The 18,113-nt window shown below is 37.5% G+C and overlaps 1 protein-coding gene across 4 annotated transcripts; it reads left to right on the forward strand.

The window, feature by feature from the left end:
• The first annotated feature begins 309 nt into the window (after positions 1-309).
• On the forward strand, positions 310-17,818 carry LOC131788038 (uncharacterized). 4 transcript variants are annotated; one of them, XM_066159263.1, is made up of 4 exons: positions 3,566-3,644; positions 12,267-12,344; positions 13,838-14,000; positions 14,316-17,818. In XM_066159263.1, the coding sequence occupies exons 3-4, from the start codon at positions 13,864-13,866 to the stop codon at positions 17,275-17,277; spliced, it is 3,099 nt and encodes a 1,032-aa protein (XP_066015360.1). In that variant the 5' UTR covers positions 3,566-3,644; positions 12,267-12,344; positions 13,838-13,863; the 3' UTR covers positions 17,278-17,818. The 4 variants fall into 4 exon arrangements, with proteins under 4 accessions (XP_066015362.1, XP_066015361.1, XP_066015360.1 ...); XM_066159262.1 differs by lacking the exon at positions 3,566-3,644 and adding an exon at positions 7,952-8,035; XM_066159265.1 differs by lacking the exons at positions 3,566-3,644; positions 12,267-12,344 and adding an exon at positions 310-582.
• Positions 17,819-18,113: the final 295 nt, after the last annotated feature.

Raw genomic sequence — 18,113 nt, forward strand, 5'->3', positions numbered from 1 at the left:
TTACGCCAACGGAAGCGCATCTTCTTATTCATCGCTTTAAACGTGATGTAAAATCGTGATGTCATGATATTTAACTTACTGTCACGATAGATTTAGGTCGATTTACTAATTTGAACAAACGGAAACACAGAATCAGTCTTGATTGTTGTTGTTTACACCCTGGAAACATACAATTTCTCAGAAATATATGAAGTTTATACTAAACCTTTGAATTCCGTGATCCTTCGCGTCATTTCACTCGGGTCGATTAGTCTAGGTGGTCTAATGTTTACGCTGTCGTCGGTGATTGGATCTCTGGTGTATCTTCACGTGAATGTTGCGTGGTTGTGAGTTTACAAATTAGAAATAGTGAATATCTGTTTATTCTCACCAATAAAATCCCTAAAGGGCGAAGTATTGTCTTTGAACCAATGGTAGACTATCCTCAAGCCTACAAAGTCGCTTCCCCTGATGTGCTTTTCCTTTCTATGTCATCTGACGCGGGAGAAAAGAGAAACGCTTTCAGTTGCTATTCTTAACTAACTAAACTCAAGGACAAACTCAAGGGATTCAATCACTATCAACGACAACTGAGATTTTCAGGTAAGAATGAGAAGCAAACTTTTCAATGCCTTTGAATTTAAACTTGAAGCGATTGTTGATTGCAGTTATTTCAAGCCGACTTCAGTGAAGTAAAATCGTTTTTCTTATCCTGTTTTTGAACAATGCTGTTGGTATCTGTGCTAGTATTCAATATGCTGTATCTCTTTCTACGAAACATACTGGAAGTATTAGGGGCTAGCCATTGAATCAGAAGGAAAGTAGAGTTGCGTTTCGCGAGCGGAGCTGCGCACTTTCCATATGTTCGTCATTTCATGACGTTTAAACACTAATTTGAAACTGTTGACCATTATGTGGAATTGAAGTGCAGAAACTATGTCTTCGGACATATATACTATGTCATTCAAATTATGAAAATCTAATTTAAAGTGAAGATTGCTTAAGGATATTCGTGTTTTATTAAATTTGGAATACGAATTATTTTCTAAAGGCCATGGTATTTAGTATCTATGATGTAAGTTGTAGACTAAATATCATTTTTGTTAAACGGCCATGGAAATTCGCTGATTAATTGCAAAATTTTCCGTTCGATTTTTGATTGCGAAATTCCAGCAGACGTTTGAAGTCGAGATAGGTCGCGCGTCATCTACAATTGTATACGAAAATGAAGTCGAAGACAAACCATTTCATACGGAAACATCTGGAAAGGAAATGGAAAACAAATGCTTTACTTTTAAGAAGTTTAGAAAGATCATAGATACCGAATAAGAAGCGGTTTTAGTTTCACAAGCACATAATTGTTGTTGTTATCATTAATATTGCTTCGAGGCTCAGATAAAACTGTACACAAGAACAACTATGCAGGGAACTTTACATGATCCGAAATGGATTTACTCAGCAGAAACACTGCTATAATGGTCCCCATTAAGTTATCGCAGTTCTTAAGTAAACGGCATATTATGTACCTCTGTAGCTATGCTCAATAAAGCTTTTTAAATTAGCAAATGTTTGCTTGAAAAGGCAAATTTTCTTTCCGAGAATTAACACCAAATTGAATTCAGTATTATGTTTCAAGACCAAACATTTGTTATTCTCATACGTCGAATTATTATGTGGTATTAAGGACATGCAAATTAAACACTAGGAAATAATAAACATTTCATCAAAATAATAATTTTTGTGAGGATTCCTTCGGTATTTTCGAGATTTGCTCAATGTTGGTTGCGAACAATTTCAGAAATTGATATGCTTTAGACAATTAACACCTTTGTTGACGGAATTATTTAGTAAAGACCATGGCACCTGTGATGCATTGCAAACCCTCATTTTTGTTAATTACTGAGACCATTGGTAGATTGCAAATGTTTTAGCTTGATTTTAACTTACGTCTTGAAGTTCCGATGATTAGTACTAACAAGTGTCCCACGCGATCCGAAGTGGAGGTTAATGTACGTCAGGCGAAACATTGCCTAAACACCTATTCCCATTCAGTGCCGGCAATTCCTTAGTTAACGAAATATCTTCGACAATACGTTTGTGCCAAGGAAAGCTCCTTAAAGTGGTGAATTTTTTACTATCCTTGAAGGCTAAATTTAGTTTCCGAGAAAAAAAAATCAAGAAAACAGGAACCGATCAAATTCGGACACCCTTAGCTTGAAAATTAAGGTCAATAATATATTTCGAGACCTTACGGTAAAGATTTATCAGATTTAATTTCAGCTGGGTACACGTAGTAAAATTGACAATGCTGATGATTGGTACGTAGGGAACTTACCCATTATAGATCATTTTCCTCGAATTGGCAAACATCCCTAAAGCTTTCGATCTTACTTTCCCGTTGGGACATCACTTCTTTACTTAGACTTCTTATGGCTTTTGTTGACTCTTCTTCTTAGGGACAAATAAACGCAAAATAATTTCAATACGCTACCATTTATATCGGCCTTCAACGTCTGAAATTGAACTTGAAATTCAGTTTCTGACGATGAGCATCTCTTCACCTAGCTAACCTCGTTCCGGATGGGATACGTCTATCTCAAGGCCCGAAACTCCACTTAATTTTGTTTCGTTTCCCGGAATCATTACTGTCTGAATTTCAAAACTATTGATATCTCGATCTTGATTGAATATAACTTTTTGGGGCTGGTGACCATTAGGACTTTTAAAAACTAGGTGCAATGATCCACAAAGGGATTTGCTCTCGCCATTTGATTCCCTCTTTGTTTACAGAAACGCTCACTCAACCCAACCAACTGACTTCTGGTCCTCTGTCTCTAACTTTGTGTGCGGAATGGTGCACTTTCCATATGTTTGTAATTTTTAGACGTTCAAACACTAACTTGAAACTGTTAGCACGATTTTTTAATTTTCCGCATAGAATACAACATACTAAGGAAGTTATCATGTTAAAGACCAACTAGCGTAATCCAGTCTGCTTTTCTGCTCATAACTCTTTCATATTTATTGAAATCATATGAGGTTTTTCAACATTAAATTTTCATACTTTACTTTCCTGAGGTTAAGGTGATTCATCATCGCTAGGAAGGTTTCATCGTCTAAGGTTGGCTCTCATTTCCCGACTTGCTCATTGTAATGTCATGATATCTACTTTATTGTCGTGATATGTCTAGATCGAGTTACTAATTTTAACAAACGAACAAATAGAATCAGTGTTGCTGTTAATGATCTGGGAATAAAAAATTTCTGAGAAATATAGGAAGCTTATACTTAACCTTTGAATTCTGGACTCTTCACGTTATTTTAATCGGGTCCATTAGTCCAGGTGGTCTAATGTTTACGCTGGCGTCGGTGATTAGATCTCTGGTGTATCTTCACGAGATTGTTACATGGTTGAGTCTGCAAGTTAAAAATAGGAGATATCTTTTTCCTTTCTCCACCAATCAACTCCCCACCGTTGACAAATAGACAATACTTTGCTGTTTAGACTATCCTCAAGTATACAAAGGTCGCTGCTCTTAATGTGCTTTTCCTTTCTCTGTCATCTGACACGGGAGGAAAGAGAAACGTTTTCAGTTGCTATTCTTACAAGATTATCGACAAACTCAAGGAATTCAATCGCCATCAACGAAAACTGAGATTTTCAGGTACGAATGACTAGCAAACTTTTCAATGTCTTTGATCTTCAACTTGGAGGGATCGTTGATGACAATCCTTTCAATGCTGACGTTATCTGTGCTAATATTCAATATGCTGTATCTCTTTGTGCGAAACATACTGTAAGTATTAGGGGCTAGCCATTGAATCAGAAGGAAAGTTGAGTTGCGTTTCGCGAGCGGAGCTGTACATTTTCCATATGTTCGGACATGCAAGGAGCTTCACATGATCCGAAATGGATTTACTCAGCCGAAACACTGCCATAATGGTCTCCGCTTGCTTTTTATTTTTTCACAACTTTTATCACTTGCCATTAAGTAACAGCAATTCTTAAGTTAACGGCATATTTTGTACCGCTTCTGTTGCTGTGCTTAAAAAGGCTTTTTAAATTAGCGAATGTTTCATTGAAAAGGCAAATTTTCTTTCCGTGAATTAACACCAAATTGAGGTCAGTGTTATGTTTCAAGACCATACATTTGTTATTCTTATACGCTGAAATTTTATGTGGCATTAAGGACACGCAAACTAAAACCTAGGGAATTTTAAATATTTCATAAAACAACAATTTTTGTGAGGATTGCTTCGGGATATTCGAGATTTGCTCAATGTTAAAATCGATATGTTTTAGTCAAGTAACACAGTTGTTGACAGAATTATTTCGTCAACACTATGGCACTTAGAACCAGTGATGCATTGCAAACCTTCATTTTTTGTTAATTAGAGAGATCATTGATAAATTGCAAATCTTTTCGTTTGATTTTAAATTACGTCTTGAAATTCCGATGATTAGTACTAACAAGTATTGTGACATTTAGGTAACTTTACTAGTTCCACTGGAATAATTCAATTTAATAATGCCGAGTAGTCAAACAGATCCAGTGGAGGATGAGTTTGCCCACTAGCTAGATAGTCTTCATATCGTGGGTTATGCATGCAAGGGTATACTTGACTGGGTAAAAGAAAAAATTATATTTTCTCTCTTTATTGTATCAGTCCGTAAGAGTGACGCACCACAGCTCAAGTGCAAGCGATATTTCTTGGAAACGTGCGATTCGATGTAGAATTTGATTACTGTGTTTGGCTTTATGAGCAAGGACAATGGATATTCGATCGTCTGGCACTCTGTCGGTTACTTTGTCATTCTTAAATATCCACCTACATTCTGGATCCTTTCTTCCGAAAACTTTACACATATTAAAATGTTCAGTGTATGAATTCTTTAGGCGAACGACATATTATCGACTGCTTCTGCAGTTTTGCTAAAGAAAGCTTTCTAAAGTATCGAAAGTTTCCTTGTAAATGAAATATCGGTTTCCGAGAATTAAAAACATAAGCGCACAGGAAGTGATCAAATTCGGATACGTTGACCCTCGAAATTGAGATCAATATTACATTTCAAGAGCATACGTTAGAGAACTACCCTAAAACGGTTGACCACTATGATGTAGTACGGTGCAGCAACACTCAGATATTCTGAATATTTCATCAAAATCCTTACAATTTTTATGAGGATTGCTTCATGATGTTCGACATTTGCCCAATGTTAGTTGAAAAGATTCCAGACACTACATCTAAGGGAGAATTTGATCACCGACAATTTTTGGCGCTCGGTTTGAGCTGAAAGGCCGGCCCAAGGCTTAAGGAGCAGAGGGTTAGGATATTCGATCGTTCTTAAATATCCACCTAAATTTTGGATACTTTCTTTTGAAAACTAATATTTACACATATAGAGTTCGTCTAGCTATAATGAATCTAACATAGTGTGGAAGTTACCATTGCATAGATAAAAATGTTGGGTAAATGAAAGACTCGTTGATGTAATTTGGAAAGAAAAGTGTAGTTTTGAAAAGTTTAGTAAGAGTGAAAGTAACACATCTAGATATTCAGCTCTTTCAGTTTCCTGCTGCACATCATTGTTGTTGTTATCATTGCTTTGAGAACCAGATTGTTAAATTTTCAACTCTGTATATTGCATTCTACTGTTCTGATTGCTTCCCTTAATTCCGGTTATCAGCTTCTATAGCCCTTTAACTTTTAAAACCGTTTTGTAAGCTTTCAAATGGGCACATTGATTGTTTACTTAACGTGACGTGGTACAAAATCACAGGACAGATATCAACAATAACCTCTGTTTGTACTCCGGTTATTTCTGTCGAAAAGAAACAAAGCCAGCGGGAAAAAGCTAACTCACGAGTTTCACTTTTTTATCTTAGTTTTCTTATTGGAAGAAAACCAAACTCGTTTCATAGAGACCACTGATAGCTGAAATGCTGTTTTGGAGAATGCAAATTAGAACAAAAATAGGCTGTGAACGTCGTTAAAAGGTGAAGAAAGTTGACTGGACTTTCAGATTTATTATTACGCAAACTTACCTTAGTCATGTCATAAAATAGGTAAATAATGCACTGCGTCAAAAGACGAAAGATTGCATTTGCTTCACGGCATAAATAAGAAAAGATGAGGTTCACATTTCAATTTCTCTTCTTAAATATTATGAGCACCTTATGCATGACACTGCATGGTTTTGTATCTTACGCTTCCCTAGCCCGCTGCGCTTAAAAGTACCACAGACTACCTTTTCGACCTATGGCTCCCTAAAAATTGGAATGATACAAAGTCCAGGAATTTTAAACTCATTTGGTAGAAATACTCCTCAAACCAAATCTCGTGAGGGTGAATTTACTGCCTTAAGCCACTCACTGAATGCGAAAATGGTGAGGCTAAGACCGGGAGGGACAAAGCACGTAAAACATTGCGAAAAGCTAAATGTCAAGCTCGATTGTTGTCCATGTACATCTGTTTAAAGTATTGCTGTAAGGCTTTTGCTAAAGGGGCCCTCAGTAGGATACCAATTTGAGATACAAATCTAAAAAGTCTAAAGAGTCATTGAATTCCCCCCTAAAACTGATGCCACTGTTTTATTTTAAATCACGCGCGCATAATTCAAGGAATGGACAATGTCCAGCGTGTGTCCATCCAATTCGGGATAGCCAATCAGAGCGCGTGTTGGAATGTAACTATGTTGTAATAGTCACAGTTCGGGAAATAAAAACCGAAGCTTCTTTCCCAAAGGATTCTTCTTGGGAGGATCCTAAATGACCGGGCCATGGTAAAGTAAAAAAATTCCGTGAAACGTGGTCTTGTATCTTTTTAGATTGTTTATTTTCATTAAGTTCACTTCAAGAGGTGGAAAAGCAATAGAGACCATATCGCTAATGATTGGAACAATTTATATAGAAGCCTCATCATCACCTATCGTTTTGATATATGTCTAGAAACGCATGCAGTAACGAAAATGGGGAAAATTCGGTAAAAAATCGTCAAATCCGCCAAGCTGATTTCGCTTCGACGAATTTGACTAAAACTCGTCAAACTCGTCAATTTCGCCAAGCTGATTGCGCTTTGACGAATTTGACTATAATGTGCCAAAATCGTCAAATCCATAAACATTTACTTGGTTTGACGAAATTTCGTCAAATCTGCCACTTTTGTTACTGCGTGCATTTCTGGACATAATTGGCTGGATATGAGTAAGGGTCTTAGCGCAAGAATCAGTCCATCTTTTTGATATTTTTCTGTCCGATTTCAAAACTATAAATATTTCTGTAGTTATTGCAGACACGGCACACAAAATACAACTTTCTGGGACTGGTAACTACCGAGGCCTAAAAAAACTGGGCCAGAGGTCCCTCGGGAAAGATCCTTCTTCCATCTCCCTTGAAACTGTATGATCCACCCAAAATCCTCCGACTCCAAAAGGCAATCAATAGTAACTGGAAAAAATAATCAGTCATTATAGTTGTTGAACTTAACCTGAGACCATACAATTTCTCAGAAATACAGGAAGCTTGCACTTTACCATGATGTCATGATATCTAACTTACTGTCATGATAGATTTAGGTCGATTTACTAATTTGAACAAACGGAAACACAGAATCAGTCTTGATTGTTGTTGTTTATGCTCTAGAAACATACATGTCTCAGAAGTATAGGAAGTTTATACTTTACCTTTGAATTCCGGGATTCTTCACGTCATTTCAATCTGGTCCATAAGTGCAGGTGGTCTAATGTTTACGCTGTCGTCCGTGATTGAATCTCTGGTGTATCGTCACGTAAATGTTGCGTGGTTGTGAGTTTACAAGTTAAAAATAGTGGATATCTGTTTTTCCTCACCAATCTAATCCCCAAACGGCAAAGCATTGTCTTTGAACCAATGCTAGATTATCCTTAAGTGTACAAAGGTCGCTGCTCCTGATGTGTTTTTCCTTTCTCTGTCATCTGACGCGGGAGAAAAGAGAAACACTTCCAGTTGCATTCTTTCCAGACTATTGAAAAACTCAAGGAATTCAATCGCTACCAAAGAAAACTGAAATTTTTTAGGTAAGAGTGAGAGGCAAACTTTTCAATGCCTTTGATCCTAAACTTGGATTGATCGTCATTGGCAGTTATTTCTTATCCTGTTAATAAGCGATGCTGTTAGTATCTGTGCCAAGATTCAATATGCTGTATCTCTTTGCACAAAACATTAGGGAAGTATTAAGGGCTGGCGATTGAATCAAAAGGGAAGTGGAGTTGCGTTTTGTGAGCGGAGCTGTGCATTTTCCATATGTTCGTCATTTCTTGACATTTAAACACTAACTGGAAACTGCTGACACGATTTTTAGATTCCGCATAGAATACTTCATGCTAGGGAAGTTATCTTATTCAAGACCAGCCAGTGTAATCCAATCTGCATGTCTGTTTATGAATTTTTCATATTTATTGAAATCGTATGAGATTTTCTAACGTTAAATTTTCATACTTTAATTTCCTGAAGGTAACTTGATCCCATCATTGCTAAGAAGGTTTCATCATCTAAAGTTGGTTCTCATTTTTAGACTTGCTCATCGTTTTGTTATGATATCTAACTTACTGTCGTGATAGATTTAGGTCGATTTACTAATTTGAACAAAGAGAAAGACAGAATCAGTCTTGATTGTTATTGCTTATGCCCTGGGAACATGCAATTTCTCAGAAATATAGGAAGCTTCTACTTGAACTTCATTCTTCACGTCATTTCAGTGGTGTCGATTAGTCCAGGTGGTCTAATGTTTACATTGTCTTCCGTGATTGGATCTCTGGTGTATCTTCATGTGAATGTTGCATGGTTGTGAGTTTACAAGTTAAAAATAGTGGACATCTGTTTTTTCCCACCAATCAAATCCCCAAAGGGCGAAGTATTGTCTTTGAACCAATGGTAGACTATCCACAAGTATCCAAAGGTCGCTGCCACTGATATGCTTTTTCTTTCTATGTCATTTGACGCGGGAGAAAAGAGACACGCTTTCAGTTGCTTTTCTTACCAGACATTGACAAACTCAAGGAATTCAATCGCTATCAACTAAAACCGAGATTTTCAGGTTAGAAATTGATTAGAGTCTAAAATGATTAGAATGCTATAGACCAGGTCGATGTTTCATAAAAGATAAATACTCAGAAAAGGCGACAGCATTTCAAAAATGAATAAGGAAGACGAATTATTGACAGAGTTTATGGGATATTTCTGAATCATTGACTTTAATGCAAATAAGTTCGAGTCACTTTTGATCTCTTCAAAGTATTTCCTAGTCTAATGTCTCTGTCTTCATCTCGCTTTACTTTGATAAACTGGAGCTTGGTTGAGTCATACCAAAGGCCATCTTAAACTTCAAACAATTTCAGGAGGTAACTTCTAAATAAGACGAGAGGGACATCTTAAACAAAAATAATGCAGTCAAAAGTCGCACATTAGCGAAAGAAAAATGATAATTTTTATGGAATTATCTGTAAGGACGCCAAATAATGGAACACTGAGCACTTTTCGAACAAAGTGACGTGGGAGTTCTCTAGACTAAACATTTTATATTTTGAGCTTTCCACAGACTGAACATTATATTTCGATCTTTTTTAACAAAAGAATAATACAGTCAAAAGTTAATTGTACATGCACTCATGAATAACATATTGCAGAACAAATTTCAATTTCTTACCCAAACACCGAATGGACGACATCGGAAATAGCCCGTGTTTTGCGAAATTAACGAAAGAAAATTATTAACGTTAATAGAATTATCTGTAAGGATGGTTCAATCTTTTTTAACAAAAAAAATAATACAGTCAAAAGTTAATTGTACATGCACTAATGAATAACATATTGCTGAACAAATTTCAATTTCTTACCCAAACACTGAAAGGAAGACATGGGAAATAACCCGTGTTTTGCGAAATTAACGAAAGAAAATTGATAACGTTAATGGAATTATCTGTAAGGACGCCAAATGATGGAACACTGAGCACTTTTCGAACAGAGTGATGTGGGAGTTCCTTAGACTAAACATTTCATAATTCAAGCTTTCCACAGACTAAACATTGCATTTCAATCTTTTTCAAAAAAAAAATAATGCAGTCAAAAGTTGTACATGCACTCATGAATGATATTGCTGAACAAATTTCAATTTCTTACCCAAAAACCGAAACTTCAGTGGAGTAAAATCGTTTTTCTTATACTGTTTTTGAACAATGCTGTTAGTATCTGTGCTAATATTCAATATGCTGTATCTCTTTCTACGAAACATACTGGAAGTATTGGGGGCTGGCCATTGAATCAGAGGGAAAGTGGAGTTACGTTTCGGCAGCGGAGCTGTGCATTTTCCACATGTTCGTAATTTCATGACGTTTAAACACTTATTAACTTGAAACTGTTGACCATTATGTGGAATTGAAGTGCAGTAACTATGTTTTCGGATATATATAATGTGTTGTACAAATTATGAAAATTTAGTTTAAAATGAGGATTGCTTAAGGATATTCGTGTTTTATTAAATTTGGAATGCGAACTGTTTTCTAAAGGCTATGGCATTTAGTATCTATGATGTAAATTGTAGACTTAATATCATTTTTGTTAACTGGCCATGGAAATTCGCAGATTGATTGCGGCTGAAGCAGTATTAGTTTCCCACTGCGCATAGTTGTTGTTGTTATCATTAATATTGCTTCGAGGATCAGATAATACTGAACATAGGAACAACTATGCAGGGACCGTCACAGGATCCGAAATGGATTTACTCAACCGAAACACAGCCATGATCGTCCCCGCTTGCTTTTGAATTTTTACAACTTTTATCACTTGCCATTAAGTAACAGCAATTCTTAGGTTAACGGTATATTATGTACCTCTTCTGTAGCTGCGCTCAATAAAGCTTTTTAAATTAGCGAATGTTTCCTTGAAAAAGCAAATTCTCTTTCCGAGAATTGTTGAAATCAATTGAAAACAAATACCAGATTTTGAGAATTTTTGAGAGGACGGAAGAACTGGATAATACGTTATGTCTACAGCTGTGCTCAAGAAAGCTTTCTTAAGTATCGGAAGTTTCCTTGAAAATGAAATTTCGGTTTCCGAGGATTAAATACTCAAGCGCACAGGAAGCGATCAAATTCGGATACCTTGACCCTTGAAACTGAGATCAGTGTAACATTTCAAGACTATGCGTTAGAGAACTACCTTCAAACTGTTGACCACTTTGTGGCAATACGGTTCAGCAACACTCAGAAATTCTGAATATGTCATCAAAATCATTTGCTTCATGATATTCGGCATTTGCTCAATGTCAGTTGAGAAGAATTACAGAACTTTATGTGTCTTCATCATTCGACACCGTTGATGATTGAAATATATTTAGAACCTGTCAAGTAAATTGCTCATCTATTCAGCTCTTTTCCCGTTTAGGCTGTTTCGAATGACGATTCTACGGCTCTGTTAGTATTATAGCATAATGTTTAGCCCCAAATTTTTGTCTTATTTTCTTTCCACTTAACCCTTATAGCTTATAGGCCCCAAAAAGAAAATCATTATGCACTGTTAACTTATACGGCACAACTGGTAGTCTTTGATTGGTTAAACTGAGATTAAATAGCAAAGGAACCAATCAGAAGCACTCCTGTAGAATGCGTCAGCTTCTATTGAAATTTGCAGCTTTTTCCGTAATATTCCAGAAAAAGCTTCGCAGTTTTGAGCATATTCAGTGACTTACAAAACAAGTAGCTCTAGCTGATCCTTAAGGAAATTTAAGAGAAGCAACCGTCCGTCCACTTAAAGGTAGTTCGAACGTTTAATTGTTTTTATACCAATCATGTGCATTAGCTCTAAAAGAAACTAACAACCGGCCGGGAACGGATCTTGTTGTTCGACTGGGTGGTGGCGTCGGACCGTGCTTAGTTTTTAAATATATTTCATAGTATTTAAGATGCAAGTAATCGTTAACAACCTGGGCAATATTAAAATAAGCAAGTTCGCTTTGAGTATATTACGCATTTAGCGTTGTTTTCAGTTTTGAGAGAGTTAAATTTTAGAAATGTTTTGAATAAAATTACAGAAGATTGCAGATGTTCTTCGATGATAAATTGACAATTTTTTTGATAGCAGTCCTCCGGAGACAAACAGAAAATCATTATGCACTATTGACTTATACGGTACAGCTAACAGGCTTTGATTGGTTAAACTGAGAATAGCTAGCAGAGGGACCAATCAGAAGCACTCCTAAAGAATACGTCAGCTGATATTGAAATTTGCATTTTTTTTCTCTGATGATTCCAGGAAAAAGCTTCGCAGTTTTGAGCATATTCAGTGACTTACAAAACAAGTAGCTCTAGCTGATCTTCAAGGAAGTTTAAGGTAAGCAACCGTCCGTCCACTGAAAAGGTACCTCGAACATTTTCTTGTTACTAACACCAATCCTGTGCATTAGCTCTAAAAGAAACTTCCAACAGGCCGGGAACGGATCTTTTTGTTCGACTGAGTGATGGCATTGGACCGTTCGTAGTTTTTAAATAAATTTGATCTCATTTAAGATGCAGGTAGTTGCTAACAACCCTGGCAATATAAATCTTGGAAGGTAACACAAGATCGAACAGTGTGAAACTCTTTAAGAAATTAGCGTGGCCTAATTTCAGAACTCCATCGATATGTTTTAGTTAAGTAACACCACTGTGGATCGAATTATTTCACAAAGACTATGGCACTTATAACCTGTGATGCATTGTAAACCTTCATTTTTGTCAATAAGAGAGTTTATCGATAGATTGCAATTTTTTTCGTTTGCTTTTAAATTAAGTCTTTAAATTCCGATGATTAGTACTAACAAGTGTTGTGACATTGATATTGGAGTTCGTGAAGTAGACAACCTGATAACTGTAAACCATTCTAAACGAAAACGAAAACGCTCATCTGTAGCAATATTCAGTTCGTGCTCGTTAGCTTAAATTGGTACTCTCCACTAAAGTAACCCTCCACTGAGGTAATTTCAATCGTTCCACTGGAATAACTCAATTTAGTAATGGGTAGTCAAACAGGTCATGGGTTATGCATGCCCATAAGAGTTAGACCCCAAGGGTGTACTTGACTGTGTAAAAGGCTTTTTAAATGAAAGAAATATTTAATTTATTGTACCAATCTTTAAGAGGCACCACAGCTCAAGTTCAGGTGGCATTTCTTGGAAACGTGCGATTCGATGTAGAATTTGAATGCTGTCAATGTTTGGCATCGGTTTAAGTTGACAGGCCTTGAGCTTTATGTGCAAAGACACAGGATATTCGATCGTCTGGCATTCTGTTTGTTACTTTGTTATTCTTAAATATCCACCTACATTGTGGATCCTTTCTTTCGAAAACGGTTACACTTACATCAGCTCATCCAGCATAGCTATATAACATGGTGTGATGGTTACCTGCTGTTCATCATTGTTGTTTTTATCATTACTTCCACGCTTAGATAAAACTGAACATTAATTAGAAAAGCTATACTCGGTGAACTTCACACGATTCAAAATGCTGAAATGCAGAAACACTGCCAAAGACGCACTGATTTTTTTTTATTTTTCACACACTTCTGTTGCTTCCCATTCAATGTCTGGATTCTTTCAATTAACGAAATTTCATTGACTGCCTCTGCAACTGTGCTCAAGAAAGCTTTCTAAAGTAGCGAAAGTCTCCTCGAAAAGGAAACTTTGGTTTTCGAGAATTAAAACCTCATGCGGACGGGAAGCAGTATGGTGACACAGAACAAATGAAATACGAAATTAGCTTTAGCATCGTACGGTGCTTCCATGAATAGATAGAATAAATAGCAATATCACTTATTTAGAGACCTGTTACTTGTCCATTTCGTAGGTTTTTTTCCTGAGTAAGCAAACACGATGGGAGTATTTGACGTGTTAACAGATTATTTTCCCTGGGCTATATCCACAGCACTTATGGCAGTGCTCTTTGGAATTTGGTGGCAAAGAAAACGAAGCCAAAATCCCACAAGCCAGTCTAAAGTGAAGGAGGCAAGGTTAGTAAGAGAGTAATACTTGTTGTCATCGTCATTGCTACCGAAGTTATCTTGGTGTCTATGTTGACGTTAAATTTTATTCATTGATGCTGCATGAGTGTAATAGCTTACAGCTGATCCTTAAAACTGTTTGCCGGCTTAAACACAAGTTGATTACTTGAACTTAAGTGAAGCATGGCAACATATTACCTCTTTTACAGCTGAAGGTTGATCAATCCAAAGTCGAATACGTACCTTGAATGGTTATGCTATCAGTATTACTGAAAATGTTACTTTGAACACGAATAATTTCGTTCTTTTTTTTTCCCTTTGAAGCATCGCTCTTAGTACGGAAAATCAGGTAGATGGAGAAAATATATCAAGTGATCCACTTCAAACTCGAGGTCGTCTTGCCGAAATTATGCTTCAAAGCTCAATCGAGATTACCTGTGGATCTCCATCCATTTTCGATCTTCCAATAAAACTCGAAGTTCACAAAGACGAAAGGGCAATTTGCAGACATACTATCGGTGGTGAACACAAAAACGAAAAAATTATTCTTCTAGTTGGACCGCCAGGCGCTGGAAAGACAACTCTCATCAACGCCATAATAAATTACATCCTGGGCGTAAAATGGAAAGATACCTTCCGATTCAAACTTGTCGTGGATGATAAGATGTCTTCACAGAGTCACAGTCAAGAGAAGGCCATCAATATCTACACGATCAATCCGATGGAAGGCTCGAAGCTTACCTACACTTTGACCATAGTTGATACTCCTGGTTATGGAGATTCCAGAGGACTACAGATGGACAGAACCGTTGCTGATCAGATGAGAGAATTCCTTTCTGCTGCTCCTCCAATAGGTGTTGATCATCTCGATGGTATTGGTTTTGTCACACAGGCTTCCTTACCTCACCCCACCATAGAGCAGGAATACATCTTCGACTCCATAATGTCTATGTTTGGAAAAGATATGTCCAAAAACATCTTTATGCTCCTTACGTTTGCAGAAAGTCGGAAACACACTCTGCACGACGTTTTTAACAAAACAGGTGTCCCTAATGATAAGATCTTCATACTCAACAACGAGGCACTATATGCAGAAAATACTGAAGACGCTGATGACATGTTCAATGCTGTGTTCTGGAAAATGAGTTTCCGTTCCCTTAATAGCTTTTTCCAACAGCTTGAAAATTCAGAAAGTGTCAGTCTCCAACTTACCAGAGAAGTGTGGAAAGAACGCGATCAGCTACAAATCCTCATTGAACAGCTTCACACAGAGATTGCAACACGTCGGAGTAAGACTGACCAGCTGAGACACAAGGAGAGTGCATTAGCGAAACATAAAACAGGCGATGGAAACGAAACTTTAGAAAATCTCGAAAAGAAAGATGATGTTTCACTGCAGTTCCTTGAAGATGGGCTAGTGGGCACCATGAAAAACCAAATCCAAGATCGTCTTCGTCACCTGGATGAAGTTGCTTTAAAACCCGACCCATTGACACAAGTAGAGTACCTTGAGCGACTTATCGAATCAGAGAAACAAGATGCCAGACCTGGATGTCAACAACGACTTCACTTGTACGAGGAAGCCAAAACTCAAGTTGAAATTTACAGCAGTAGGAAGATAATAGATATGCCGAAGGAGGCTGTTCCAGTTGGCCCACCTCGCTTAGCCGAAACCATACTCCAAAAATCGGAGAAGATATCAGATGGTCCCCCGCCAGTCTACTTGCTTGCAACAGAAATAAAATTGAATCAGGACAAAGGAAGGATTGCCAAAAAGTGCATAGGCAGCCCCAGTGATGTCTGTGATCGAGGTAAGGAAAAAGTCCTTATGGTTGTTGGCGCAACAGGAGCTGGAAAGACAACCCTTATCAACGGGATGGTCAACTACATCCTGGGCGTGAAATGGGCTGATAAGTTCCGTTACAAACTCGTCGTAGAAGACAGCAAAGTATCACAAGCTTTCAGTCAGACCAGGGATATCACGGCTTACACAATTTACCCAATGAAGGGCTCTGCTGTTCCATACGCTTTTACCATCATCGATACACCAGGCTTTGGAGACACGGGAGGACTGGAAAGAGACAAAGAAATCACCAATCAGATCAAAGAATTTTTTTCAATTCCTCCTCCAGATGGGATCGATCATCTTGATTGCATTGGTTTTGTCACGCAAGCCTCTTTGGCCCGTCTTACCCCAACACAAGAGTACATCTTCGACTCCATCTTATCTGTATTTGGAAAAGATGTCGTTAAAAGCATCTTCATGCTGGTCACGTTTGCAGACGGCCAACAGCCCCCAGTAATGGAAGCCATAAACAACGCCAAAATCCCAGCGCAGAAGTTTTACAAATTCAACAACTCAGCCTTGTACGCAAATAACTCCGAAGAGGTCGAAGAAGAATTCGATGCAATGTTTTGGAGGATGGGTGCTCGTTCCTTTGAGAAATTCTTCTTAGAGTTTGAGAAGACGGATAGCGTTAGCCTTCAGCTGACTCAAGAGGTGCTAAAGGAACGCCATCAGCTTCAAATCATAATTGAAGGCTTGAGCCCGCAAATCAAAGAGGGTCTAAACAAAATTGAGGAAATGCGGCAAGAAGAGGCTATCTTAAAAAAACACGAGGCGGACATAGAAACAAACAAGTCGTTCACGTATCCAGTCGAAATTACTGTTCCAGTCGAGATTAGACTTGAAGGGACTGGTAGGCATACCACCACATGTCTCCGATGCAATTTTACTTGTCATAAAAACTGTCAAACTGCGAATGACGACAAAAAGTTTAATTGCAAGGTTATGGACGACGATGGAAACTGCAGGATCTGTACTCAACATTGCAAATGGTCGGAGCACCGGAATCTTCCTTACGTGATCGAATACAGAAAAAAGAAAGAAATGAGAACATCAGATGACCTCAAAAAAAAATACGAAACAGCCTTGTCAGGGAAGAACCATGTAAAGGGCATGATTGGCAAACTAGAAGAGTACCTCACGTCGGTGCATACCAAAGTCCTTAAAATGATAGTCAGAGCTCAGCAAAGCCTACGACGCCTGGACGAAATTGCCCTCAAGCCCAACCCACTGACCCAGATAGAGTATCTGGAGCTCCTCATTGAATCCGAAAAGAATGAAGCCAAAGAGGGATGGAAACAACGCGTTCAATATTACGAAGAAGCCAAACGTCAAGCTCAAGTATTAGCCAAAGTTAAAGATATTAAAGCAGCCGAAAAGCAGATCAAAGAGAAAGCTTCCAGTGGAGATAAATGGTATTCCAGATTTAAGTTCTTGTGACTTCGTTATGATACAAGTTACAAAGTTCAATTGCTCCTTTTTGCCTCTTTGGAACTTGTTACAGCCTGATGTGCTCACATATTTCAATACTGTATTCTGCAGAAGTTTAAATAACTGAAAACTGCAAAAAGATATAAGCTATATGATAGTTTTTAACAATTTTTAAAGTTGTTTGTGATGGCCATCCAATTTCATAAAGCGTTTCCCAAGCCAAGAAGGTCATGAAATTTTGAAACTTTATATGTCTATATTACATATGTTTATTAACAATTTCTGATGCGGTACAGCGATTGATGTCGACTTTCGGCATTGCCGTAGGAAAAATATTATCTCCTAAATCGAGGCCAATACAAAAAGGTTTCTTTTTTTCTTGAAGGTCAAAACCCATAAGGGTTTTTTCATAGGTATATCGTCTTACTCATTGCATTTAAATTAGCTACTAATTTTGCTACATAAGTCGAGAATTAGGGTGTTATCATTATAAAGCTATAATACCTTTACTTGTGTGTCTCATCAGCGACGACGTTACATTTTTGTAAGTAGTAACAAAGACGGGAATGAAAAAGCTCACGTGACTTTGTTGTGATCAAGAGCATGTTAAATATCAAGAAAACTTAATAACAAGTCATAACAAGCTCAAATGTTGTCTACGTTAGTCTGTCTACAATGTTATTAAAAAGCGTCATTAGGAGAAGCCGTCCAGAGCCTTCATTTGGGAAACGATTCCTTAAGTGTACTTTGTCACTAAATTCCCCCACAATGCCACTACTTCAAGATCAACTTAGACGAGAAATATTTGTCGCAGTGCGGGGAAGGTACTTACGCTCCTTCCCTTA

The sequence above is a fragment of the Pocillopora verrucosa genome, chromosome 12 (assembly GCF_036669915.1).
Source record: "Pocillopora verrucosa isolate sample1 chromosome 12, ASM3666991v2, whole genome shotgun sequence".
NCBI classification, from domain to species: domain Eukaryota; kingdom Metazoa; phylum Cnidaria; class Anthozoa; order Scleractinia; family Pocilloporidae; genus Pocillopora; species Pocillopora verrucosa.